At 36.4% G+C, this 26074-nt stretch overlaps 3 protein-coding genes and 1 pseudogene across 10 annotated transcripts in view; 3 read left to right on the top strand and 1 right to left on the bottom strand.

Moving 5' to 3' along the window:
• Positions 1-446: 446 nt before the first annotated feature.
• On the bottom strand, positions 447-9563 carry LOC107551625 (cullin-5-like). The gene is made up of 19 exons (XM_016233302.1): positions 9314-9563; positions 8610-8719; positions 8272-8371; positions 7952-8128; positions 7656-7797; positions 7422-7567; positions 6808-6888; positions 6576-6669; positions 6109-6239; positions 5815-5922; positions 5060-5124; positions 4606-4738; positions 4329-4460; positions 4133-4256; positions 3871-4046; positions 3412-3573; positions 3136-3254; positions 1526-1649; positions 447-1040 (listed from the first exon to the last, which is right to left on the bottom strand). The coding sequence occupies exons 1-19, from the start codon at positions 9335-9337 to the stop codon at positions 846-848; spliced, it is 2343 nt and encodes a 780-aa protein (XP_016088788.1). The 5' UTR covers positions 9338-9563; the 3' UTR covers positions 447-845.
• Positions 9564-10100: 537 nt separating this feature from the next.
• Positions 10101-13673, top strand: LOC107551624 (solute carrier family 35 member F2-like; annotated as a pseudogene).
• Positions 13674-13817: 144 nt separating this feature from the next.
• On the top strand, positions 13818-18954 carry LOC107551623 (solute carrier family 35 member F2-like). 3 transcript variants are annotated; one of them, XM_016233300.1, is made up of 10 exons: positions 13818-13935; positions 14002-14034; positions 14986-15118; positions 15202-15374; positions 15694-15821; positions 16008-16167; positions 16472-16628; positions 17680-17732; positions 17913-18067; positions 18349-18954. In XM_016233300.1, the coding sequence occupies exons 3-10, from the start codon at positions 15003-15005 to the stop codon at positions 18598-18600; spliced, it is 1194 nt and encodes a 397-aa protein (XP_016088786.1). In that variant the 5' UTR covers positions 13818-13935; positions 14002-14034; positions 14986-15002; the 3' UTR covers positions 18601-18954. The 3 variants fall into 3 exon arrangements, with proteins under 3 accessions (XP_016088786.1, XP_016088784.1, XP_016088785.1); XM_016233298.1 differs by lacking the exon at positions 14002-14034 and having other exon boundaries at positions 15016-15118; XM_016233299.1 differs by lacking the exon at positions 14002-14034.
• Positions 18955-19620: 666 nt separating this feature from the next.
• Positions 19621-26074, top strand: part of LOC107551621 (ELMO domain-containing protein 1-like) — an 11108-nt gene continuing 4654 nt past the window's right edge. For 2 of the 6 annotated variants that reach the window (XM_016233293.1, XM_016233291.1), the window contains exons 1-8: positions 19826-19906; positions 20183-20256; positions 21369-21460; positions 22035-22180; positions 22296-22324; positions 23885-23982; positions 24085-24214; positions 24370-24503. In XM_016233293.1, coding sequence (XP_016088779.1) covers positions 21390-21460; positions 22035-22180; positions 22296-22324; positions 23885-23982; positions 24085-24214; positions 24370-24503 — 608 coding nt within the window. In that variant the 5' untranslated portion in view covers positions 19826-19906; positions 20183-20256; positions 21369-21389. Of the gene's footprint in view, positions 19768-19821; positions 19907-20182; positions 20257-21368; positions 21461-22034; positions 22181-22295; positions 22325-23884; positions 23983-24084; positions 24215-24369; positions 24504-26074 lie in introns of those variants that run through there. The other 4 variants (XM_016233296.1, XM_016233294.1, XM_016233295.1 and 1 more) reach the window with 4 other exon arrangements.

Raw genomic sequence — 26074 nt, 5'->3', positions numbered from 1 at the left:
TTCTCTGTGTTCCGGTTTTACTGTAGTAAAATTAATGCAAAAACTGACATTTCAAACGAACTTTAAAAAAAAAAAAAAAAAATCTAAACCTTTACAAAAAGTTGTCTTTGAGAATGTCTAAATATATATACAAATCCACAACTTAATAAAAACAAGTATTTTTGTCTAAAAACAACTAGAGCATTTATAAGCCTTTATATAGCTATATAGGAATCTAGTGGCTAAACCATAGAATTGCAGATGATTTTCATTGTTTAACTCCCACCAGATGGCACTAATCTGCCTTCAAAAATTGGATTTTAAAGGCATTCTCAATTTTAACATGAAATACTGCCGTAATTGAAAAGCAATATAAAAATATTAGAAAACAAATGTTTTATTTTCAATGGAAAATTTTTTATCATAATCATTGCATAAATATTCATTAGTACCATGAAATTCTCCCAAAATACATATATTATTGAACACAAATATATGACATTGATTTTACTGAAAAAAAGTTACCTTTCAGGTGTTTGGTCACTTTTGACCACGGACAACACAAGTGTGACCCCCAAATGAACAATAGCAGAGGTTAAAAGTTTGCACAAGATGCATATAAATTAGCCACAGAGATTCTGCTCACTTTACTCTATTTCTTCCAAAGTTTGCTTTTATTCATTTCATAGATTTGTGAAGTAAGGCAGGGATTTGTCAGTAATTTCTCAGCGTGATGTGTCTTGAGATAAATCTAGTCAATCACCCAGCAGGCCAAGCTGGGCAATGAGTTGAAATCAGATATGGAATCCTCCAAAGGAGAGCTAGTGTCTAAAAAAAACGTCCCAGAGTACACTGGGCGTGGTCGGCTACGCCATGTAGATAAATGTGTTAATGTCCGTCTCGTCCCGTTTGATGTATTTTTGTTCTATCAACCATTCGATCTGCTCTTTGATCATCTTTTTCTGGGGCAGAAACATGTTCTTTAGGATCTCCACCAGCTCCGTCTGAAGCTGAGCATTGCTGATCCTCTTCCTCATCTTCATAATCTGAATGATAGCTTCCTGTACAGAGTGAGGAAGAAGAACTTGGTGACAAATGAGGTTTACATCAGCATATCAGAGAAACGTTTCGTCTGAAATGTTTGTGTTACAGGTTTCTGCTTAAATGTTTGAATTTAGTTTAGTAGACAAATGTAACTGTATTTAAAATGCCTGCACATGAATGTCCTTACAAAACATTTTCATAGAAAAAAAAAATTTAATGGACGAGTTGCACCAGATGGTGAAGGAAAAGCAGCCAACAGTGCCCAGCTTACATGGGAACTCCTTCAACACTGTTTGAAAAGCATCCCAGGATGCACCTCATGAAATCACTTCTAATGCAAACTTCTGTTTGAATTAATTCATAGATTGATTACTTTACCATTATTCAAAAATGTGGACGATAAAGAATGAGTAGGTGTGACTGAACATATGATCATATTTATAAATACACAAATCTCAATCATTAAGATCATGTGAAAGTGATAGGCTCATAACTTCAATACCTGTGTGCGTAATATCCTAAGTTGCACTATGACCTCATTTTCTTCTTCACGCATTCTCTCTGTGGTGAGTTGTAATCGACCAATCAAATTGATCTTCCCTCTTTTTTGGACCTTTGAGTTTTTTCTGTGCAGAAGAGATCATTAAATTGAACTGAGGTCTGTTAAAACATGCAATTAATAATATAACTATATCTATCTGTACTTATGTTCTACTGTTAGTGTTATCTGTATGCACCAATGGGTCTGAGAGTAACGCAATTTCAATTCTCTGTGTGTATGTGCTGTACATGTGGAAGAATTGACAATAAAGCAGACTTGACTTGACTTGATAACGTAATAGTCCAGCAATGTATGTACTTAGATATGAACTATGATACGCAGTATGTAGTACTTATAAGATAATTGTATGTGCATACAGATTATTCAAAAGTTTGGGTTTAGTAAGATTTTTTTTAAGAAACTAATAATTATTTTCAACAAAGATGCATTAAATTGATCAAAGTGACAGCAATACACAAACATTTCCAAAAGATATTAGGAATGTCATAAAAAGAAATGTTTCTTAAGCACTAAAGCAGCATATTAGAGTGATTTCTGATCATTATCACGTGACACTAATGGCAGCCGAAAATTCAGCTTTGCCACCACATGATAATTACATGCAATAAAATACATTTTATAAGATACTGAAGTAGGAAAAAAGTCATTAAATTGTAAAAATATTTCACATTTACCATTTTTTTTTTTTAAAACAACAAAAATATCCTTGGTGAGCATAAAGAAACTTTTTTCAGAACCATTGTAAAAATCTTTCCAACTCCAAAGTTTTGAACGGTAGTGTACTTATGTTCTACTGTTAGTGTTATCTGTATGCACCAATGGGTCTGAGAGTAACGCAATTTCAATTCTCTGTGTGTATGTGCTGTACATGTGGAAGAATTGACAATAAAGCAGACTTGACTTGACTTGATAACGTAATAGTCCAGCAATGTATGTACTTAGATATGAACTATGATACGCAGTATGTAGTACTTATAAGATAATTGTATGTGCATACAGATTATTCAAAAGTTTGGGTTTAGTAAGATTTTTTTTAAGAAACTAATAATTATTTTCAACAAAGATGCATTAAATTGATCAAAGTGACAGCAATACACAAACATTTCCAAAAGATATTAGGAATGTCATAAAAAGAAATGTTTCTTAAGCACTAAAGCAGCATATTAGAGTGATTTCTGATCATTATCACGTGACACTAATGGCAGCCGAAAATTCAGCTTTGCCACCACATGATAATTACATGCAATAAAATACATTTTATAAGATACTGAAGTAGGAAAAAAGTCATATTAAATTGTAAAAATATTTCACATTTACCATTTTTTTTTTTTAAAACAACAAAAATATCCTTGGTGAGCATAAAGAAACTTTTTTCAGAACCATTGTAAAAATCTTTCCAACTCCAAAGTTTTGAACGGTATTGCATAGAATGTGATGAAAATATGCACAAGGTTTATGATTTATATGCGTATGATTTATTAACACAAGTATTATTTAAATTACTCATCATTCTTCGGCAAATGTGGCCAGTGTGTGATGATTGTGCTTACATTAAAGAAAACTCTTGATTGATGTAAAATACAGTGCCTTCTGCAAAGTCTTTAGGAGAGCCCACCACAGGTTCATACGACAGCACCTGACGCTTAAGTTTAGGGAAAGCTACAAGAGACTACACATTTAAAACATCAAACAAATCAAAGAGTTAGGCAGGATTTAGTAAAGTCAATGTCACATCAGATCCTTTCATTCGCATTCCATATGATCATGTCCTTCCCACTGCCATTTAAACACAGTTGTGGAACTGTCATCAAAATAAAGACTGTTACCCAGAGAGTCCGGCGCAGCTCAGCGTCTGGAAGTTCCGTGGCTAGTTTCAGATTCTCAAAGCTGATCCTCTCTCGGGGCCTTTGGTTCCAGGCAAACAGCACAGCTAACTGAAATGTCGTGACTTCTAAATCATACTGCCCAACTTCATTCTTGAATGTGATCTAGGGATAGAAGAGATGAAACCAATCTTGATCTGCTCCCTTGACAGAACGGACCCCTAAAAAAATGTCAAAGTCAAGGCAGAATCTCCAGGGTAGCAATAATCCTGACATTTCAAAGACTAAATAAAAGTTCACCGCAACACAATTCACAGTAGTAGGGCTTGCGAGCATCAAAGTTCAGTACAAAACACACAGACAACAAATTAGTCTCACCGGGAAGAGGCTGGTTTTGGGTCTCCCCTATTTTCCCAGGAAGTAGAGCATGCTGTTATACAAAGGGCTGAAGCTGCTACTCACAATGCCATTGGACATCAAATGGTGCCAGTGTAATTTTCTGCCACTGTGATTTTTCTTGTAAAACTCCTCGACTTCAGGAATGAGATCTTCTAGTTCGGTGGGCAGAGACACAAACACTTTCTCTGAACTCCGAGACCATGCGCCTGCATTCAAGATCTTTATATTGACCGAGTCAGCTGCAGTGTCAAGACAAAAATAAGAATTAGTTCAAACTTACAATAGGATAGTTTAGGAGCATCAGTTCAGAAGTGGCATATCTGACCTGGTAATGCAAGCTTGTTGTGTTTGTGCATTTCTTTGAAGGATTGATTTAAGTCTTCTGATACTTTGATGTCCTGGAACATTCTGGCGAGCTTGTTCACGTAATCTGCTGGCATACCAACCTCCTGTACACACACAAAAGTCACTTAAAGACATTCACTAAAAAGTCTTTCATCCAAGCTTTCAAGCCCCCTTACCCTGAGCCACTCCACCATGTTCTCTTCAATCTCACTGTCTGCAGAAATGTCAAGAATAAGCCTGCGGGTCAAGTGCGCTTTGTGGTACCTCATGAAGACATCTTTGTTCTGAACATACTTTAGAACCAAGAGCTGTAATCAGTACATGAAAAGAGATAATTAACACATTGTGTCTGATTTGACAACAAAATAATGAAAAAAAAATACTGCCACAATAAAATACAAATATTTATTGTTCACTCCACCCACTCACTCACTCACTCACTCACTCACTCACCACTTCCTTCAGCTTGGCCTCTATCTCCTCTGAGGTGAGTTTCTTGCTCAATGGAGTTTTTCTAAGGAGCATATCACAGTAGTTGGCCAGCAGCTCTGGACATTTGGACTCTGGTTGTGTTTTCAGACCCACACTGCAAACAAAGGACAGATAATACAACCCAAATAGTACTTAAAATATATTTTTTAAATCTTCAATTTTTCAGAAGATACACATACATACACATATATATATATATATATATATATATATATATATATGTTGGCCAGCAGCTCTGGACATTTGGACTCTGGTTGTGTTTTCAGACCCACACTGCAAACAAAGGACAGATAATACAACCCAAATAGTACTTAAAATATATTTTTTAAATCTTCAATTTTTCAGAAGATACACATACATACACATATATATATATATATATATATATATATATATATATATTAAGATGCCTTACCCTTTCTGTTTTAGAGGGAGCTCTAGTTTAAATATTGTGGCGTCATTCACAACTGCTTTGTATGCCTGCATAAATATGCATATAAAATAATAAAATAAGAATGGAAAAATGGAAACCACTTCTCCACTTCATAAAAAACAAAACACACAAAAAAACACATACAGTACATTACAGTTAAAATTTTGGGGTTAGTAAGATTTTTAAGGGGTTTACCAAGGGTGTATTTATTTGATCAAAAATACAGTAAAAAGTGTAATACTGTGAAATATTATTAAAATAAATAACTTAGTATATTTTCATATGTAATGGCATAGCTGAATTTTCAGCAGCCATTAGTCTTTAGTGTCACATGATCCTTCTGAAATGATTCTGATATGCTGATTTGGTGCTCAAGAAACATTTCTTACTATCAGTGTTGAAAACAGTTAATACATTTTAAGGATTCTTTGATTCATAGAAAGTTCAAAAGAACCACATTTATTTAAAACAGAAATCTTTCGTGACATTATAACTGTGTTGTGATTAAAACTGTCAATTGTTTTAATCAATTTAATACATCCATGTTGAATAAAAACAATCTTACTGTTCCCACCTTTTGAACAGTAATGTATATTATATTTATATAACTATATTGTAACATCTAAAATCTAAAAAATCTAAACCTAAAAAATAATTGTAAATAATATTTATAAATATATTTTTTATATATCCTTTTACAGTGAATGGTTTGAAGGATAAATCCTCTTGACACTTACTTTATCCCTGGCTGTTAGGAAACGTGGATCATCTTGGAATGCTTCCTTAACTAATTTACTAAAGCGGTTAAACAATGTTAGGAGCTGCTCAACATATTTTTCAGAGTCCTGAAAAAAAATAATGTCAAAGCATTTTTTTCAGAAACAGTTTGGAGACATATATTATCACAAGGATAAATAAAAACAAATTTCTTTCTAGATCATTCAGTGATTGCACTACTAACAACTGGATGCATACACAGGACCCATGATGCATCTGCCAGATAATGAAAAGCAGTTACTGTCTCTACTCACTGTGGTAATGGTTTCTGCTGAGGCCACCATATCAGCCAGACCTGCGCTCATGATATGATCCTCCAGGTCCTTCAGCATCGGCTCAATCCCACTGGGCACTTTGTCCATCAGCGAGAACATGAGGTGCAGCTCTGAGGAAACACACCAACAGCACAAAAAAACACACTTTAGTAACATTAAAAAATACTGTTATTGTGATCCTAAAAACATGACATCCCAGTCTAAGAAGCTCTAAGCCAAAAGGCAGGTATCGCTAACATTTGACATTTCCATTCCTTTTACATACAATAGTTGTATGCTTGTTTGTTTACAGTTGAAATGGGTTGGTGGACTCAATGACTGGCACACAAACACACAGATGGTGGGATGGATGGGGAGTGGTTTTGGCAAGATATAGATGGGAACTGTATCCCATTGCCAACCTGAACTTGCGGAGCCTTTGGTGCCAGAGCTCCTGCCGTACTCACTCTCTGTCTCATTCCGCTTGATCATTCCCGGACATTCGGCCAGGATTGTTTCTTTGAATGACGTCACCAGCGCATTCACACAATACTCCATTAGCTGAATGAACGTAAAAGGCACAAACCGAGCACCCAGTGTTAGTAATGCGAGAAAGACATATGCACACTACAGTACATGCTGAGCATTATTTAATAATGCGGAACCACTGGTTGTTGTTTTGGAGCAGAGAACACTCACTGCCTGGACGGAGTTACATTCACGTCTGGTTTCCAGATATCGGAGTGCACGCTTCTCCTCTTCTCTTAACTTGCCATCTGCCTGCCAATCAAAAGCACCATCTGGGATGAACAACTCTCAGATATTGTGACATAATAATGACACTCCAGATATGTGCTGTGATTTACCATTCATACACATAAAAGCTTGTTAAATAAACCACTGGAGCAGAAAGCCACTAGTGTTGTCACGATACTGGAATTTTTAATTTCAATCAAATACCTTGAGAATTACTGCAATTCAATAACATTTTCGATACTACAGGATAAAAAAATTGCCACAACATTAAGCAAATAAAACTTGAACAGTATCTAAGTAAAGAAAATACTTTACTAATTTTTAACTGAAACCGAAAATCATTATTCCTCAGATGCAATTGGTCTGAAGGGGATATAATAATAGTAATAATTCTAAGACATAATTGTATTGCTATTGTAATACTACAATATTATATAAAAATATATAAATAAATTCATAAATAATAAGTATATTAAAATTACAATAGAGTGCATTTAAACTAGTGTCACCCACATTTTTCTAGTTTAGGTAGGAAAGCAGTTTGAAAAAACACTCACATATTTCATATAATTCTGAACACCGTTCTGTTGCAGATAGGAAGGTGCTTGTGTCTTGTAGAACCTCTCAGTTGAATCCAGATATGCCTTCTCAAAATTCTCTCTATAGATCTGGAGCTTGTCATCAGCATTGGAACACAAATTCACTGTAAGACAGAGCAGAAGACAGGAGTGTCCATCAGGAGAGGTCCATCTGGACAGAACCCGAGAGGCTCAGTATTATGAGAGCTTTACCATATGACTCCCGCACTCCGATGACAAGCTGCGAGTCGAACGCTTCTCCTAATCTCTCAGCATGGACCAGTTTCATGGCACTGTCCTGGAGCCGGTTCTTTATATTACAGAATATAGACTCGTTCCATGTGTCCAGCATAAGCTTAAGCAAAAAAAAAATAAGACAACAAATGATTAGGATAGATTTGTATATTGATGTTATGCATCAACTGTTACAATAATAACAGCATTTAAATGAGAAAGGCAGTATAGTTTAGATTGATGTAAAGTATATGGTTAAAATCCACAAAATCCACCTTTCTAACAATACTGTCTTCAACATTGGACTTCTTATTGCTCCCCTGGTTGCCCAGCAGGGTGATTTCCAACTTGCAGAAGGGCTTAGGTAGAATATCACACTGTGTGAAGAACTTCCTCCACTCCACAATGTAAGCTTTAAGCAAAGCCGTGTCATCCTGATGACTAAGTACTCGCTGAAGTAGATCAGAAAGAGTAAGAATAGAAACAATATGCATTGAAACATTCAGGATTATAGAAATAAGGCTTACTTATTCTTAAGAGAAAAATGAACGAACTTCACTTTATTATATGTGCAAAAGTAGTATACAGTACGTACCGTCTGTGCTTGCTTGATGAAATCTAGGATGTCTTCTTTCAGAGCCTGGTGAATCTTTGACGGGCCTTTGTCGTCCCATAAACACACTGCATGGACGTCTCTGCAAATCAAACACAGTATTAAGAGAACGTCGAAAAGCTGACTATATTCACTGTGTAACATTTTAAGCAATGTAAACTATGGTTTAAAACGTGTTGTTAGTCCTGATTGATATTATTGACCATCAGACCCAAACAGAACTGCCAGTTTAATAAAAATACAAAAACACATCAATCTTGATGTACTCTGACTCCTTAATATTTCTGTCAGCCCAGACTCTCACATCGAAGACAACTTACGAGAACAAATCGAACCACTGCTGCTTAGTAACTGACTCCTGACGGAGTAACTTCAAAACAATGGGCCGCATCAAATCCCATTTATCTTCAAACTGCAGGGAGCCTTTATTCTGAAAAAGGAGAACCAGGACAATAAACATTAAAATTTAAAATTATGATAGGCCTTATGCATTTATGCACATGCAAGAAGACAGGAGAATTTGGAGTATTTTACTTCCTGTCAAGTATTCAAACAAATCAGTAACAGAAGGTAAAGTTCAATTTAATATGTGTAGATCAATTATTACAGCTGTATGATTAGAAACCAGAGGCACCAGGTGAGCTTCAGGCTTGACATAAATGAGGTATGCACAGGCTGAATAAATGTAGCTTCTGCAATGTTGCAACTTTATTCAGGAAAAAATACGCATGTATATATATTTTCTCATTATCCATATGCAGCCTCATGATAGATAGCAGTCAGTTTCGTGACTGTGCAGTGAGAAAAGGCATCCTAAAATTGAGCTCTGAACCCTAAACATTATAATAATAGCACAAAGCCCCACTAGATACAATGAACAATTCGAACAATGTCGTTTTAAGTCAACGCGTCATGTTTAGCGATGCAATTAGAAGCGGACATTGACTGGGTCATAGGATCGCTGTCATAACATTACGGGAGACGCAAACGATGCAAAATATTCTCACATCCAGGAACCTCCTACCTTCAATAAATGAGACGTCGCCATGTTTCTTCAACTCAGTCCCCGTGCGGTCTCGCGATGTTTGAAGAGGTTTGGTTGCTAGGGAGCATTGGGACAGACTGCATCAGTAGCACTGATACTGCTGTTTATTCATGCATATATTGATATTTTATAGAAAGAAGGAATTAAAAAATTAACTTTTTAAATTAAAGGAGCAGACAATGAATGCATCTACATAGCTTTCTATTCTGCGCATACTAATTTACACACACTATCATTTATTTTGATAGAGGATGACACGTTTGCTTTTATCATCATGACACTATTGTGATAAATATTTAAGAAATAAGAAATTCACATTTAATCGAGCAGGGTCACACGAAATGTACAGTCCTTGATGGTTTAGCTCTCAACCAAATTACATTAAGGAGTAGCATATCTTTGAATCCAAACTGCTGTATGAATAGTGATAATCTGGAGCCAGTTTGGTCCAAGGACACGATGGGTTCTTTCCCATAACAATCCGAAGGCCGACCAGCTGTAGCTGCAGATTCAGATTCGTCTCCAAATCTACTCTCAGTTCTCATTAATCACCGCTAGAAATAAATGTAACGGCTCAGATAAATATAGCAATTTCAAAACTATCAATCTTTATATCTAATAAAGTGAATTTCTAATCGGTGTATTGTAGGATGCCCAGTGCACACAACTTCCGTGTAGTAGTCGTAAACAGCACGCGTCTCTGCCGTTGGCCACAATTTAATAAAGAGGAACTACATTTAAGCTCCAATTGGCTGTTTGGGGAAATGGGCGGGGCTTTAAATTGACCGAGTGCGTTTCCTCGCTTTCATTGAAAAGATGATACTGTGGTTGGATTTTAACTGATAATCTGTAAACTACAGACATGACGGATCAATTATATTCAGGTAATTAACAGACGCTCGGTTTTATTCTTTAACTTGTAAACACGTGACGTTGTGTTTTGTTTTTAGCCTTAGCTAACAGCATGGCTAACTCTTAAAAAGGTAAGAGATTTGCATTTTGCTATCAAGCTACGCAACTTCTAGCCTAAAACGCACAATAATTCATTCTTTTTTTTTTATTAATGAGTTCATCCTATTTTGATCTCTGTGATCAAGAAACTGTTTGCTCTGTTTTACATTGTGCCCGACAGCGCCACGTGCTCTGAGAACTGCCGCACTACAACATCACAGCTTCTCAGATGTTTCGCATTTGTGGCCGAAGCACTAGTTTGCATATGCAAACAACACTAATTTTACAGAGCCGTTGAACCTATTTTATTTTTATTTTATTTTTTACAATCTTCAGCTATTTTATATCAGGCTTATGTTGATGTTATGTTTTTTTTAAATAAAGTTTATTTAAAATTAATTTAAAGTGAATTGTAATTGCTACATGGTGATCTTTAGTATTTGAAGTCATATACTGGATATTAGAGGCTTTTATGTCTTGATCAAGTCAGTATAGGTTTTCTTTATAGAATATTATACACTTATTTAAGTCTTAACATTGGTAAGTATATATAAAAAAGGCTAATTTTCTTTTGACCCTTTATTAACCCTTGTGCGAACTTTTAGACATTTTTGTCCTTTTCAGTTTCGTTTTTTTGATCATTTTGCCTGTGTTATTGCCAACTGCATAAATTTTGCACAGGTGTGTATTTTCTATTGGAATTTTACTATTTCACTTCCATTTCCTTTAATAAATCTGTTTTGCACTAGGTACACAAAAATTTTCCTCTCAGGACCTTAAGGACAAAAATGTCCCCATTGAAACTGCTATTTGTAATCGCAGTCCCATTTAACTGTAAAATTATGCAACTTTTGTTGATAGGCTTTCATTCTATTGGCAAGGCTTTAAAATTATATTTTTTACTATTTTTTTTTACCAGATGGTGCCATTTTTTAGCCTGTGACTTTCTCTGAAGTTCTTTTCATTTTCTCTGGATTTTCTAGGTATCAATGCGTAAAATATGGATCGTGAAGTGGGAGAGAACTCCTTTGAACATGGAAGATTGGGAACTCTCAGACGATGGGGAAGATTTCTTTGTGGTCCACGGAATCTCGCGTTTAAAGATGTGCTTACATGGTATGTTAAAGATCTTTAAAGATGTTTAATGTTTTTACATAACAATTGTCAGATTGCTGGTAACTTAAGAATTGTTCCTACAGGCAGCTTTGCAAAACTATTGCAATGGGTCAAGCCCTGTCTATGCTGATATGTGGGACGGCAGTTACATGTCAGTATTTGGCAAATGCTGGGGTAGAGACGCCAATGCTGCAAAGCTTCCTCAATTACACCTTGCTGCTGCTCACCTACACTTTAGTCTTAGCCTTCAGGAGAGGTAAGTTGCAGCACACCTACTCTGCATGGAATCTCACACTGCTTTTATCAGATGATTAGAACGGGCAGAATATCATTTCCATGACCATGCTTATCATTGCTCCAGATTTTAAATACATTTATTTGAGGATTCATGCCTGCAAGGCTGATCTTGTGGATTAAAATCTTTAAATGATTTACTGAGTCTCCTCAACATGCTAAATTAAAATGCACTACCCATAAAAACCTTGTTATGTAGCTTTCCTCCAGCAATGCAAGCTAGTACAGAAGATATGGCATATATTTCTGCTGGATTAATCACAGGTTGTTTCGTAATTTAGGTGAAAATAATATTGTTCGAATTTTAAAAACAAAGTGGTGGAAGTATTTTCTGATGGCTCTTACGGATGTGGAAGCCAACTACACAGTTGTGAAAGCATACCAGTTCACTACCCTTACAAGTATACAGGTAAGAATGCATCACTCCTGTGTGTTTGCTTGGAGTCGGTGCAATGGTGGGAGCAGATCTGCTTGCAGGGAGAGACCAAGGCTCAAGTAAGTACTTTATAGTAGGGGGCAAATAGGGGTATAATCTAATTGCACCTTGATTATGCTTTAATATGTTCTTCTATATATTCTTTTGTTTTGCCTCTCATGAATCATTTGCCAAAACCTGAGGGTATTTTACTCCTGTTACAAAAGATAAGATTATACAAAAAGAGGACAACTAAAGAAACTACATGAAGAATTTATCATAGGCTCTGTTTATTTGTTGCTTGTAATGTCATCATCTTGCACAAAAATAGTTGATCTCTGTGGCTCTGTTTATTGGGCTTTTTGTGTGTTTCTGTACCTGCAGGTAGTCATGTGTTGTTGGGGGATGGACTCGTGCTGGTCAGTGCTGCTCTGTACGCAGTGTCTAACATTTGTCAGGAATACACAGTGAAAAACCTGAGCAGGGTAGAGTTCTTGGGCATGATGGGGCTCTTTGGGACACTCATCAGTGGTGTGCAGATGTAAGTGTTATGTCCACCATCTAATTTTCATAATGAAATGCCTCCACCATGAGATAAAGCCTTGCTTTTGAAAAGGAGTGGCTACCACTACCATTCAAAAGTTTTTGTTTTTTTTGCATAAGAAATTAATACTTTTTTATTAATCAAGGATGCATTAAATTGATAAAAAAGTGACAGTAAAGACATTTACAAAAGATTTTTATTTCAAATAAATTTTGTTCTTAACTGAACTGAAAAAAAAAATCACCATGCTATCTACAAAAATGTTTAGCAGCACTGATGATAATAATAGAAAATGTTTCTTGAGTACGATATCCGCATATTAGAATGATTTCTGAAAGATCATGTGACTGAAGACTGGATGCTGAAGTGTGTGCTAGTGATGCTGAAAACTCAGCTTTCCCATCACCAGAATGAATTACATGTAAAAATATATACTAAAATCCAACTATAAACTAAATTGTAATAATATTTCACAATATTGCTGTTTTTACTGTATTGTTGATCAAATAAATGCAGCCTTGGTGTGCATAAGAGACTTATTATATTACTGACACCAAACTTTTGTACACTAGTGCATATGTAAGTCATTAGTCCTAGTTGATTTTTTAAAATTATTTTTTGTTTTATTTTGAAGGGCTATATTTGAATCCAAAGCTGTGCCTGTCATCAACTGGAACTTGAAAATATGTAAGTAACTCAAAGTTTTAAATGTTTTTTTTTCATTGACATTAGCTTGCAATATTATCTAGTCATCATTTACACAAAATTCCAATAAATGTATGTAGTAAGTTTTACAGAAATGTGAGTATTTCCAGATCTCCTCTTTATTTGATAAATACTTTAAATATCTGTATGTTTATTCTGTAGGCCTTCTCTTTGTTGCATATACTCTGTGCATGTACGGGCTGTACAGTTTCATGCCTGTAGTGGTAAAGATGACCAGCGCCATGGCTGTGAACCTCTCACTGCTAACTGCTGACCTCTTCAGTCTCTTCTGTGGCATGTTTCTTTTTCGCTAAAGTGAATTTCTAATCGGTGTATTGTAGGATGCCCAGTGCACACAACTTCCGTGTAGTAGTCGTAAACAGCACGCGTCTCTGCCGTTGGCCACAATTTAATAAAGAGGAACTACATTTAAGCTCCAATTGGCTGTTTGGGGAAATGGGCGGGGCTTTAAATTGACCGAGTGCGTTTCCTCGCTTTCATTGAAAAGATGATACTGTGGTTGGATTTTAACTGATAATCTGTAAACTACAGACATGACGGATCAATTATATTCAGGTAATTAACAGACGCTCGGTTTTATTCTTTAACTTGTAAACACGTGACGTTGTGTTTTGTTTTTAGCCTTAGCTAACAGCATGGCTAACTCTTAAAAAGGTAAGAGATTTGCATTTTGCTATCAAGCTACGCAACTTCTAGCCTAAAACGCACAATAATTCATTCTTTTTTTTTTATTAATGAGTTCATCCTATTTTGATCTCTGTGATCAAGAAACTGTTTGCTCTGTTTTACATTGTGCCCGACAGCGCCACGTGCTCTGAGAACTGCCGCACTACAACATCACAGCTTCTCAGATGTTTCGCATTTGTGGCCGAAGCACTAGTTTGCATATGCAAACAACACTAATTTTACAGAGCCGTTGAACCTATTTTATTTTTATTTTATTTTTTACAATCTTCAGCTATTTTATATCAGGCTTATGTTGATGTTATGTTTTTTTTAAATAAAGTTTATTTAAAATTAATTTAAAGTGAATTGTAATTGCTACATGGTGATCTTTAGTATTTGAAGTCATATACTGGATATTAGAGGCTTTTATGTCTTGATCAAGTCAGTATAGGTTTTCTTTATAGAATATTATACACTTATTTAAGTCTTAACATTGGTAAGTATATATAAAAAAGGCTAATTTTCTTTTGACCCTTTATTAACCCTTGTGCGAACTTTTAGACATTTTTGTCCTTTTCAGTTTCGTTTTTTTGATCATTTTGCCTGTGTTATTGCCAACTGCATAAATTTTGCACAGGTGTGTATTTTCTATTGGAATTTTACTATTTCACTTCCATTTCCTTTAATAAATCTGTTTTGCACTAGGTACACAAAAATTTTCCTCTCAGGACCTTAAGGACAAAAATGTCCCCATTGAAACTGCTATTTGTAATCGCAGTCCCATTTAACTGTAAAATTATGCAACTTTTGTTGATAGGCTTTCATTCTATTGGCAAGGCTTTAAAATTATATTTTTTACTATTTTTTTTTACCAGATGGTGCCATTTTTTAGCCTGTGACTTTCTCTGAAGTTCTTTTCATTTTCTCTGGATTTTCTAGGTATCAATGCGTAAAATATGGATCGTGAAGTGGGAGAGAACTCCTTTGAACATGGAAGATTGGGAACTCTCAGACGATGGGGAAGATTTCTTTGTGGTCCACGGAATCTCGCGTTTAAAGATGTGCTTACATGGTATGTTAAAGATCTTTAAAGATGTTTAATGTTTTTACATAACAATTGTCAGATTGCTGGTAACTTAAGAATTGTTCCTACAGGCAGCTTTGCAAAACTATTGCAATGGGTCAAGCCCTGTCTATGCTGATATGTGGGACGGCAGTTACATGTCAGTATTTGGCAAATGCTGGGGTAGAGACGCCAATGCTGCAAAGCTTCCTCAATTACACCTTGCTGCTGCTCACCTACACTTTAGTCTTAGCCTTCAGGAGAGGTAAGTTGCAGCACACCTACTCTGCATGGAATCTCACACTGCTTTTATCAGATGATTAGAACGGGCAGAATATCATTTCCATGACCATGCTTATCATTGCTCCAGATTTTAAATACATTTATTTGAGGATTCATGCCTGCAAGGCTGATCTTGTGGATTAAAATCTTTAAATGATTTACTGAGTCTCCTCAACATGCTAAATTAAAATGCACTACCCATAAAAACCTTGTTATGTAGCTTTCCTCCAGCAATGCAAGCTAGTACAGAAGATATGGCATATATTTCTGCTGGATTAATCACAGGTTGTTTCGTAATTTAGGTGAAAATAATATTGTTCGAATTTTAAAAACAAAGTGGTGGAAGTATTTTCTGATGGCTCTTACGGATGTGGAAGCCAACTACACAGTTGTGAAAGCATACCAGTTCACTACCCTTACAAGTATACAGGTAAGAATGCATCACTCCTGTGTGTTTGCTTGGAGTCGGTGCAATGGTGGGAGCAGATCTGCTTGCAGGGAGAGACCAAGGCTCAAGTAAGTACTTTATAGTAGGGGGCAAATAGGGGTATAATCTAATTGCACACACACATAAATTCAATAATTTTGAGTTAATATGATAACTTATGTTTTGTAGCTGCTGGACTGCTTTGTGATCCCGGTTCTGATGGTGCTCTCATGGATCTTTTTGAAAACTCGCTATAGACCGTTGCATGTTATAGCTGTGGCTGTGTGTTTGCTTGGAGTCGGTGCAATGGTGGGAGCAGATCTGCTTGCAGGGAGAGACCAAGGCTCAAGTAAGTACTTTATAGTAGGGGGCAAATAGGGGTATAATCTAATTGCACCTTGATTATGCTTTAATATGTTCTTCTATATATTCTTTTGTTTTGCCTCTCATGAATCATTTGCCAAAACCTGAGGGTATTTTACTCCTGTTACAAAAGATAAGATTATACAAAAAGAGGACAACTAAAGAAACTACATGAAGAATTTATCATAGGCTCTGTTTATTTGTTGCTTGTAATGTCATCATCTTGCACAAAAATAGTTGATCTCTGTGGCTCTGTTTATTGGGCTTTTTGTGTGTTTCTGTACCTGCAGGTAGTCATGTGTTGTTGGGGGATGGACTCGTGCTGGTCAGTGCTGCTCTGTACGCAGTGTCTAACATTTGTCAGGAATACACAGTGAAAAACCTGAGCAGGGTAGAGTTCTTGGGCATGATGGGGCTCTTTGGGACACTCATCAGTGGTGTGCAGATGTAAGTGTTATGTCCACCATCTAATTTTCATAATGAAATGCCTCCACCATGAGATAAAGCCTTGCTTTTGAAAAGGAGTGGCTACCACTACCATTCAAAAGTTTTTTGTTTTTTTTGCATAAGAAATTAATACTTTTTTATTAATCAAGGATGCATTAAATTGATAAAAAAGTGACAGTATGTCATCATCTTGCACAAAAATAGTTGATCTCTGTGGCTCTGTTTATTGGGCTTTTTGTGTGTTTCTGTACCTGCAGGTAGTCATGTGTTGTTGGGGGATGGACTCGTGCTGGTCAGTGCTGCTCTGTACGCAGTGTCTAACATTTGTCAGGAATACACAGTGAAAAACCTGAGCAGGGTAGAGTTCTTGGGCATGATGGGGCTCTTTTGGACACTCATCAGTGGTGTGCAGATGTAAGTGTTATGTCCACCATCTAATTTTCATAATGAAATGCCTCCACCATGAGATAAAGCCTTGCTTTTGAAAAGGAGTGGCTACCACTACCATTCAAAAGTTTTTGTTTTTTTTGCATAAGAAATTAATACTTTTTTATTAATCAAGGATGCATTAAATTGATAAAAAAGTGACAGTAAAGACATTTACAAAAGATTTTTATTTCAAATAAATTTTGTTCTTAACTGAACTGAAAAAAAAAATCACCATGCTATCTACAAAAATGTTTAGCAGCACTGATGATAATAATAGAAAATGTTTCTTGAGTACGATATCCGCATATTAGAATGATTTCTGAAAGATCATGTGACTGAAGACTGGATGCTGAAGTGTGTGCTAGTGATGCTGAAAACTCAGCTTTCCCATCACCAGAATGAATTACATGTAAAAATATATACTAAAATCCAACTATAAACTAAATTGTAATAATATTTCACAATATTGCTGTTTTTACTGTATTGTTGATCAAATAAATGCAGCCTTGGTGTGCATAAGAGACTTATTATATTACTGACACCAAACTTTTGTACACTAGTGCATATGTAAGTCATTAGTCCTAGTTGATTTTTTAAAATTATTTTTTGTTTTATTTTGAAGGGCTATATTTGAATCCAAAGCTGTGCCTGTCATCAACTGGAACTTGAAAATATGTAAGTAACTCAAAGTTTTAAATGTTTTTTTTTCATTGACATTAGCTTGCAATATTATCTAGTCATCATTTACACAAAATTCCAATAAATGTATGTAGTAAGTTTTACAGAAATGTGAGTATTTCCAGATCTCCTCTTTATTTGATAAATACTTTAAATATCTGTATGTTTATTCTGTAGGCCTTCTCTTTGTTGCATATACTCTGTGCATGTACGGGCTGTACAGTTTCATGCCTGTAGTGGTAAAGATGACCAGCGCCATGGCTGTGAACCTCTCACTGCTAACTGCTGACCTCTTCAGTCTCTTCTGTGGCATGTTTCTTTTTCGCTACAATGTGAGTAGAAAGATTACATTCTCAGCAAATCAATAAAAATGCCAGAACAAAAGAAAAGATTAAAACATTTTCCAATATCTTTGTCACAGTCCTCTTGCTAAATGATAAATGGCCAGGGGTGTTGACATTTTGAGTGGTTGCACTGATTCTTGATATTTGGACACTTGCTTTTATATAATAAATATTTTAATGAAATAGTTTTACTAACTCTAATATGCTGTGGCTTGTTCACATTGGTTTTTCAGTTTCTTACAAGTTTTTGAAACTTTCCTTCTTCACAGTTCTCAGGCCTGTACATCGCGTCTTTTGTGGTGATCACACTTGGTTTCATCATGTTCAACATCGTACCAACCTACACAGCAGATCAGTCTTATTCCACTAATGACAGAGCGTATCATCTTGCTTCATCTGCAGATGTCCAACAAGATGGAGACATTGTAGTAGACTGGCTGCAAAAGGAAGGACAGGATAATCAGGACAGGACAGGATCAAGTCACAAAGCATATTGCAACGGATTCTGTTCCCAGATATAAAGCTCTACAATGTAGAGTACAGTATTGAATTTTATAGATTTGCTTTAGAATGGTTCATATTTTTGTCAGTGTTTAATCCATTATTTAAGGATTTTAAATCCACTTCACTGTGCCTTGACTATATTTTTATGTACACCAATTTGCATATAAATGTTATTTAAATCTGCTGAGACTGAAGTTGACACATTACAAAAATAGAAAGTTGTCATCATGCACTATAATGATCTGTGCAGTACTACCTTAGGAGGTGCTAACATCTCAATTCCATATGAGAATATTAACATTCTTTATGTTTGTCACATTCTGTTTGTCTCACTTGTTATTTTTATTTGAGTTACAAAATGACTACAAAACTACATTTTTTGGTACATTTATAAGTATTGAATTTTTTTGTTTCCACATTTGAAAATGATTATTTTTGACCAGTAAAGTGTTTTTTTTTCATTCATAGTTAAGCTGTAATAGTGGTGTTTGTCAAATATGCTAAGTTGGGTTTCCATTAAAACAATTTATGGCTTATAGAACATATTTTAAAGACTTGCATATCTCCCCTCCCCCAAGGGGGATGATTTTATTCTATACCCACTGTATATTAAAATAATAGCAAGTCATCCTGGAACCCCCTTGAAAGTTTACCGAGGCCCTTTGCTTGAGGACCACACTAGATTTTCTTTATGGACCCCAGTGTCCCAAACCCTGGTTCTAGAGGAGCAAATTCATGGCATTAAATTTCAAATTATGGAAAAACTATTTTATAAAACTCTATGCATGAGTTTTGTCTTTATGTAAAGGAGTGAGAGAGGTCTACTGGGGTCTTTCCATCTCCAGTGTCCCCTCACTGCAGAACAAAGATCCAGGGGCCGGAGTTGGATCCACATCTAGGGGGTGGAGATGGGTGGGTTTAGGAATCAGGGGGTGGAGACGGGTAGGTTTAGGTATATGTAAGGTGGGAGGAGTTGGATCTGGATCCAACCTTGCCCCCTTGATCTTGTGTTCTGCAGTGAGGACCATCTCTCCGCCGCCGTGCTGCACAGCAGCGCTGCATTGCGATGCTCGGAAGCGCCCGCCCTCTTTAATTCACATGCTCATCATGGAGGAATAGGAACAGATACCCGCTTTATAGAGAGGAGGACAGGCTTATTCCCATTCCCAGCGACATCTTGAAACGTATGTTCTTGTCATTCATTTATCTTTTATCAGATACACTGATGTATTATTTGATACGCTCTTTTCACACGACCATGTGTGGTGTAGAATAGAGAACAGAGCAGAAGAACACCTATTGCAAGATGAAATAGTCTCGACGGTAAATGACTCCGATTGTCTGTATTATATAAGCCATGATATTTGAATTTATTATAAACGGCTCACCTGCCATGAAATAACGCGTCAGACATTAAATATGTGATTGTGTATGTGTAGAGCTTATGCTGGTTGTTAGAGCAGTTGCCCACGGCGAGTCGGCAACGTCTTAATCCGCCTAACGCCACCTCAAGACATTTCTGTCCACGACAGTTGAATGCAATACAACGACTAAATAAAGATACACTGTGGTTTTTATTTTGAATTATGTTTTGTGCAGGTGGTCAGGCCATCCGCGAATGTGAGTTATACTGTTGTAGCCAAGCAGACAATCGCGATGAAGCATTTTCTGAGGTAAGTACGTCTTTATTGCTTAATATGACATGCTTCTTATTGCTTAGAAGCTGAAATGCCATTGTTTTCATTTTCCATTGTTAAAAATGCACATTAAATTCACCGTTATACTGACTTTTTATTGCATACCTTGTAGTGTGGCCCAATTAGCCTATGTCATGGATGTGGAAACAAAAACAGAAACAAAAACAAAATAATTATTCATTATTCTTATCAGGTATTATTATTCTTATCATCATCATCAAAATAATAGAATGCGTTTATATTGCACAATAATAACAAATGGCTAATAATAATTAGTGTGTGTATGTACTGTATATATTAGTTATTATTATGAATGATTAACTGTCAAAGATGTGGGAAAAAAGATTATGTAACATAGCCTAATTCTATATATAAATATATAGACTCATTTTTATAATTACTTTATGATAGTATTTTGTAGTAGGCTATTGTTAAAATATCCTAATTATGAAATATTAATAAACATATAATTATTAGTGTTATTATTATAATTTTTTTATTGTATATTTTAAAAAAAATGCTGATTATGACTGATTATTAAATATTGCAAAACATTTTTTAAACATCCAGAAAGTATTGCTGTTACTGAAAACTGTTAAAGATATATAACCCCCTCACTCTGAAACAAATGTTCGTGCTGCCAGCTTGACAGACATTAATGGAACCTAAATAAATATGTCAATGCTTCATATTAGAGATCCAACATGAAAGCTGGTGAGATTACATTTGAACCCCACCCTCAGTGGCCTTTTCAACTGCTAACATTCATTGTCAGCAACAGCTCTTCAGATGTAAATGACTGAAAAATACCTTTTAATTAACAATCCCTTGGTGAGTCGTCCCCTGCCTTTCAGTTTTAGGTGCTTTCCGATCAGCCACTCCTCTTAATTATATTGTTTATAATAAATGATGTTGAAAGGCACTAAACCTAATAGCAGGTTGCTCCAAAAGCACAAGTATAGATATAGCTATAATGCAATATCAGAACTGTCTGTTATTAAAATCCTGGAAAAGGGAATTATCTTTGGGACACGCCATTTCTGTTCAACAGCTTTGATAGACAATAACACCTTTTTTACAAAACACAGGTTTGACTGCAAATTCATTTCATGCCGATGGGGAGGCGAGTCTATCCTGTGAGCAGTAACTCTCAACATAATCAGCAACCGGATTCAAACAGGTTTATTCCTAGTCCAGTGCGTTTCCTGTAGTGAATTAGACTGCAGATTAGTATATAATATAGATAGATGGAATCATCCTGGCATTGGTTCAAAACAGATGCATATAGCAGATAAACATGTCAGTAAGTCCTTTGGAGAATACATACTGCTTGATACATGCAGAATATGAAACCTGTTTAAAGAATAATACTTTCAAAATTATATTTTGCTTTCATCATGCAGATCTTTGTAGAACTGTGACCCATTTAATCATCGTGGCCCATTTATCTCTGTCTTGAATCACAGACATGCTTTTTACAATGGGGATTAAGCCTAGCTTTTGTAGACATCAGACCATTATAAGAGAAAAATAATGTGCATTTCTCTTTGAACAGCTTGAGCAGTGTTAATGGAAAATACACATCTGATTCAGTTATTCAGTTCAGGTTTAGAGTACTCTAAAATATAATGAGCTTTCAAAATACCTCAGTGAGTACGCTTTATTCTGGGACAGAATACACGGGTGTATTAGGCCTGTCAGTATTGGACTTGTGTCATTTTGTTCAGGCCTCTTTATTTCTCTGAATCTTTTAGGGTACTGACCCAGTTACTGGTGTTGCTTTACTGTAAGTGTTTGTGGCGGGGCCTGAAGTTTGTCATCAGGAAGGTGACAGGACGATGTGAGCTTCAATGGATCTGTTACAATAACAAACCTGGTGCTCGAAGGACCCTCAAGATCGGTAAATACAATCAGTGAATTTAGTAGTACATCTACTGTAAAAAACACTATATTTGTAATATTGGCTGTACATGGGGACATTTTTATATTATTTTGTGTTTCTTTTAATTTCACAGAATCCTCACTCAAATGCTCTAAACATGAGGTGAGTCATGATTTTTACAAAGTTCATCGGTCTGAAAAGCGAGGTGTGCTGTGATTGGCCAGCTATCCAGTGCGTTGTGATTGGCCGAATACCTCAAGCGTGAGACGGAAATGTTACAACCCTCACCATATTGTGCTGATGCCCTGTCAGGCCGGAGCGATGATTCAAAAACATGAAAACCCATTATAAACAAGGCATTCGTTGCATCCAGTGGGGACATAATTATGGATTATAATGACTTATACTGTCTTTTAACGCATTGCGTTGCATCGTGCCGCGTAAACATAAAACCATGTCTGCATTTGTGATCAGAGAAATGACAAACAACAAGCCCTACTCTACACTGCCCAAAAAACTCGCTTGAAATATAAAAAATATAAAAACTCTTTAAATATAAAAAAACGTACTTACAGTCTTTGAGTCAGAACAGCCGGCATTGTAGTCTACTCTCCCAGGATCAGGAAACAGTCCTCCATAAAATGTGCTGCACACATCTGAATATTTGGGTTGAAGTGTTCTGGAACAGTGTTGTAAATACAACTTAACCACTGATTTCTAGTCGTGTCCATTTTTGGAAGGCCAATCAAAGTAGTTTTGCTTTCACAACGAAACAGCGTCACACACGGCGGCCTACAGTGAGCGGAGGCCGGGGGCTAGCGTGAGGAAAGGCGGGAGGGTTAGAGTAAGCAGATGTGGGTGGGCTTGAGAACAGCGTGGCTGGCGATTTCGACAAAGGAGCGTCCGGAAGGACATGTGGCGACCCCGGGCTGGACTCCGCTTCGTCCACGGTGAAAGCCGATCCGGTGATCGACAGCGCAAAGTTGTAGTATTTCCTCAGCAACCAGCACGGATCAGCTCCAGGCATGACGAAGCAGATATCGTCCTCTTTTGGAAGGCCAAACAAAGTAGTTTCACTTTCACAACGAAGCACACAGCGTCTTTACGACATGGCTGCAGCGTCAACAACAAAACTACAGCGAGAATAAAAGTTACGACTTCTTTCTTTGCGAGAACATTTGGGCTGCGTTATGCAAATCTTCCCACATAGCGACGTAGATATGTGGGGGCGTGTTAGAACGAGCCGTTTTAGGTAGGCGTGGCTGACTCTTAACTTTTATAAAGAATATCTCTTTGGATTTGAGACTTAAGTGTTTGCAACTTTACAGATCTTCTTTATGCACTCCAGAGAGAAAAGGAAAAATTGAAATCGCATCATATGACCCCTTTAAATTTTTTTAAAAATTTTTAGTCATTTAGTTTTAGTAATTTTAATACTTCAGCTTATGTCAGTTACTTACCAAGGCAACATTTTTAATTTTCGTTTATTGTTTTAAAGCTTTTCATTTAATATTTTATTTCAGCTTTATTTCAATTACATTTTTTACAATTATTATTTGATACTATTAGTTTTAGTTACAATAACAACACTGATTATAAGCGGATTTAAGTCCCATCTCAAACTACAAGAAGGCTAAATATTTTACATACTGTATTATGCTATTTTTTTGTATATTAGCTAATAACTAAGCAATTTTTTTTTCAATTACTGTACCTCCATAGCTTTTGCAGTCTGCCATCAGTGTTCACCCAGATTCCGTAGAAAAGACTATCGATGATATAATGTCCCTGAAAAAGATCAACCTTGACACTAACCCACAGTAAGGATCCCATCATTTGCTGATATACTGTGTGCATTTACAGAACTCTCTGTAAGGTCTGACTTTTTGAGCACATATGCTGTATTTCTTTTCTTCTTCCAGGCTTGGCATCTCTCTCCAGGCTTGCCTGCTCCAGATCGTGGGTTACCGAAACCTAGTAGTGGAGGTGGAGAAGCTGCGTAGAGAGCCGTATGACTGTGAAAACCCAGCACATGAGGAGATGCTCGTGAAGGTATTACAAGTAACTGACTATTAGCAGTTGCCAGCCTTTTGATGGTTGTTTCTAAAAACAATATTATAGGCAGTTACAATTCACAATGTAGCACAGCCTCTCGGCCATAACAGAATTGTCCTTAATAGTGATGCCTTTCTCTTTTCACTCACCAGCTGTGGAAGGAACTCCGTCCTGATTCTCCTCTCTCTGGGCGCATCTCAAAGCAATGGTGTGAGATTGGTTTCCAAGGAAACGACCCCAAGACTGATTTCAGGGGTATGGGTCTCCTGGGCTTGCACAACCTACTGTGAGTAGAGAATCTTCTGAAGTGAAATCAGGACAAAAACATTTGATCTTTATAGTCATTTAAATGCGTGTACTTAAGTGAAATTTTGTTATCTATGTCATATAAGGGGTGGGTTGCATAAACTGTTTAGACTAGTCTTAAAAAGTTAGTCATCTATTTTTTTTCTTCAAGACTGGTTATAGCTTTTAATTAATTCAGTTTAATTTAATTTAATTCAGTTATGAAAAGGTAGATTGGTCTTGTTTGTATTGGAAGAGTAAAACTGGTTACCCTTGGCAACTGCTAGTTGGTCAAACTAGTTCTTAAGACTCAGGGTGAATTCCAAACAGCTTTTTTGCGCCCTTGAAGGGCACTTCGGGAAGGGGATGCCATTTGTAGGGACGTTCCAAACGAAAGTGAACAACTGAATCCTTCCAGAAGTCCGTTAACGAAGGGAACATGCGATGGTCACTTCACGGAAGAGATTTCCATTTGTGATCATGTGATCTTCAGTTAGGAGATCTTGCGACGCTTTTTAAAGCAAAGTTGTGGTTGATTTCGACACAAACGTAAGTAGAATAGGCTAATTAAATTGGTCTTTATTTGAATGTAATACAAAATATTTTTCATCAGAAATATTATTTAAGTTGGTAGTATAAGAAAGTTTAAGTTTAGTTTGAAAAAGCTTAATAGTAAATAAGACACAATTAGACAATATTTGAATAAAATAATAGCAATGAGAAGAAATATTTATTTGCAACAACAGATGGAGTGCTGAATGCTGCACGCACACGCAGCGTTGTCAAGGTAACATTTGGTCAGTCATTCCCTTCGCCAAGGGAGTTCCAAACGCTTATACGAGACAGTAATGCCCTACACCCTTCAAAGAACACACTTCAAGGACTCTGCCCTTCGAAGGGAGTAAGGCATAGGGATGCTCACAGTCTTAACATGGTGGCTAAGTTTATGCAACTGGCCCCAGATCTTAAAGGGGTCAGATGCTGCTGCTAAAAAGAACAGTATTTTGTGTATTTGGTGTAATGAAATGAGTTTATGCAGTTTAAAGTTAAAAAAACACATTATTTTCCACATACTGTACATTATTGTTTCTCCTCTATGCCCCGCCTTTCTGAAACGCATAGATTTTTACAAAGCTCATCGTTCTGAAAAAGCGAGGTGTGCTGTGATTGGCCAGCTATCCAGTGCGTTGTGATTGGCCGAATACCTCAAGCGTGAGACGGAAATGTTACGCCCCTCACCATACTGTTGATGCCGTGTCCTGGCCGGAGCGATGACACAAAAACATTAAAACCCATTACAAACGAAGCATTTGTTGCATCCAGTGGGAAGATAATTACTGATTCTAATGACTTGTACTGTCTTTTTACGCGTTGCGTTGCATTGCATCGCACCGCTTAAACATAAAACCCTGTCTGCATTTGTGATCAGAGAAATGACAAACAACAAGTGCTACACTACACTGCTCAAACTCGCGTTTGAATCGTCAGTTGAAAATTCTTTAAATATAAAATACTTACTTACAGTCTGTGAGTCAGAACAGCCGGCATTGTAGTCTACTCTTCCAGGATCAG

Source organism: Sinocyclocheilus grahami, unplaced genomic scaffold, assembly GCF_001515645.1.
Source record: "Sinocyclocheilus grahami isolate Dianchi unplaced genomic scaffold, SAMN03320097.WGS_v1.1 scaffold428.1, whole genome shotgun sequence".
Classification (NCBI taxonomy): Eukaryota; Metazoa; Chordata; class Actinopteri; order Cypriniformes; family Cyprinidae; genus Sinocyclocheilus; species Sinocyclocheilus grahami.
This window is presented reverse-complemented; position numbering and strand designations above follow the sequence as displayed.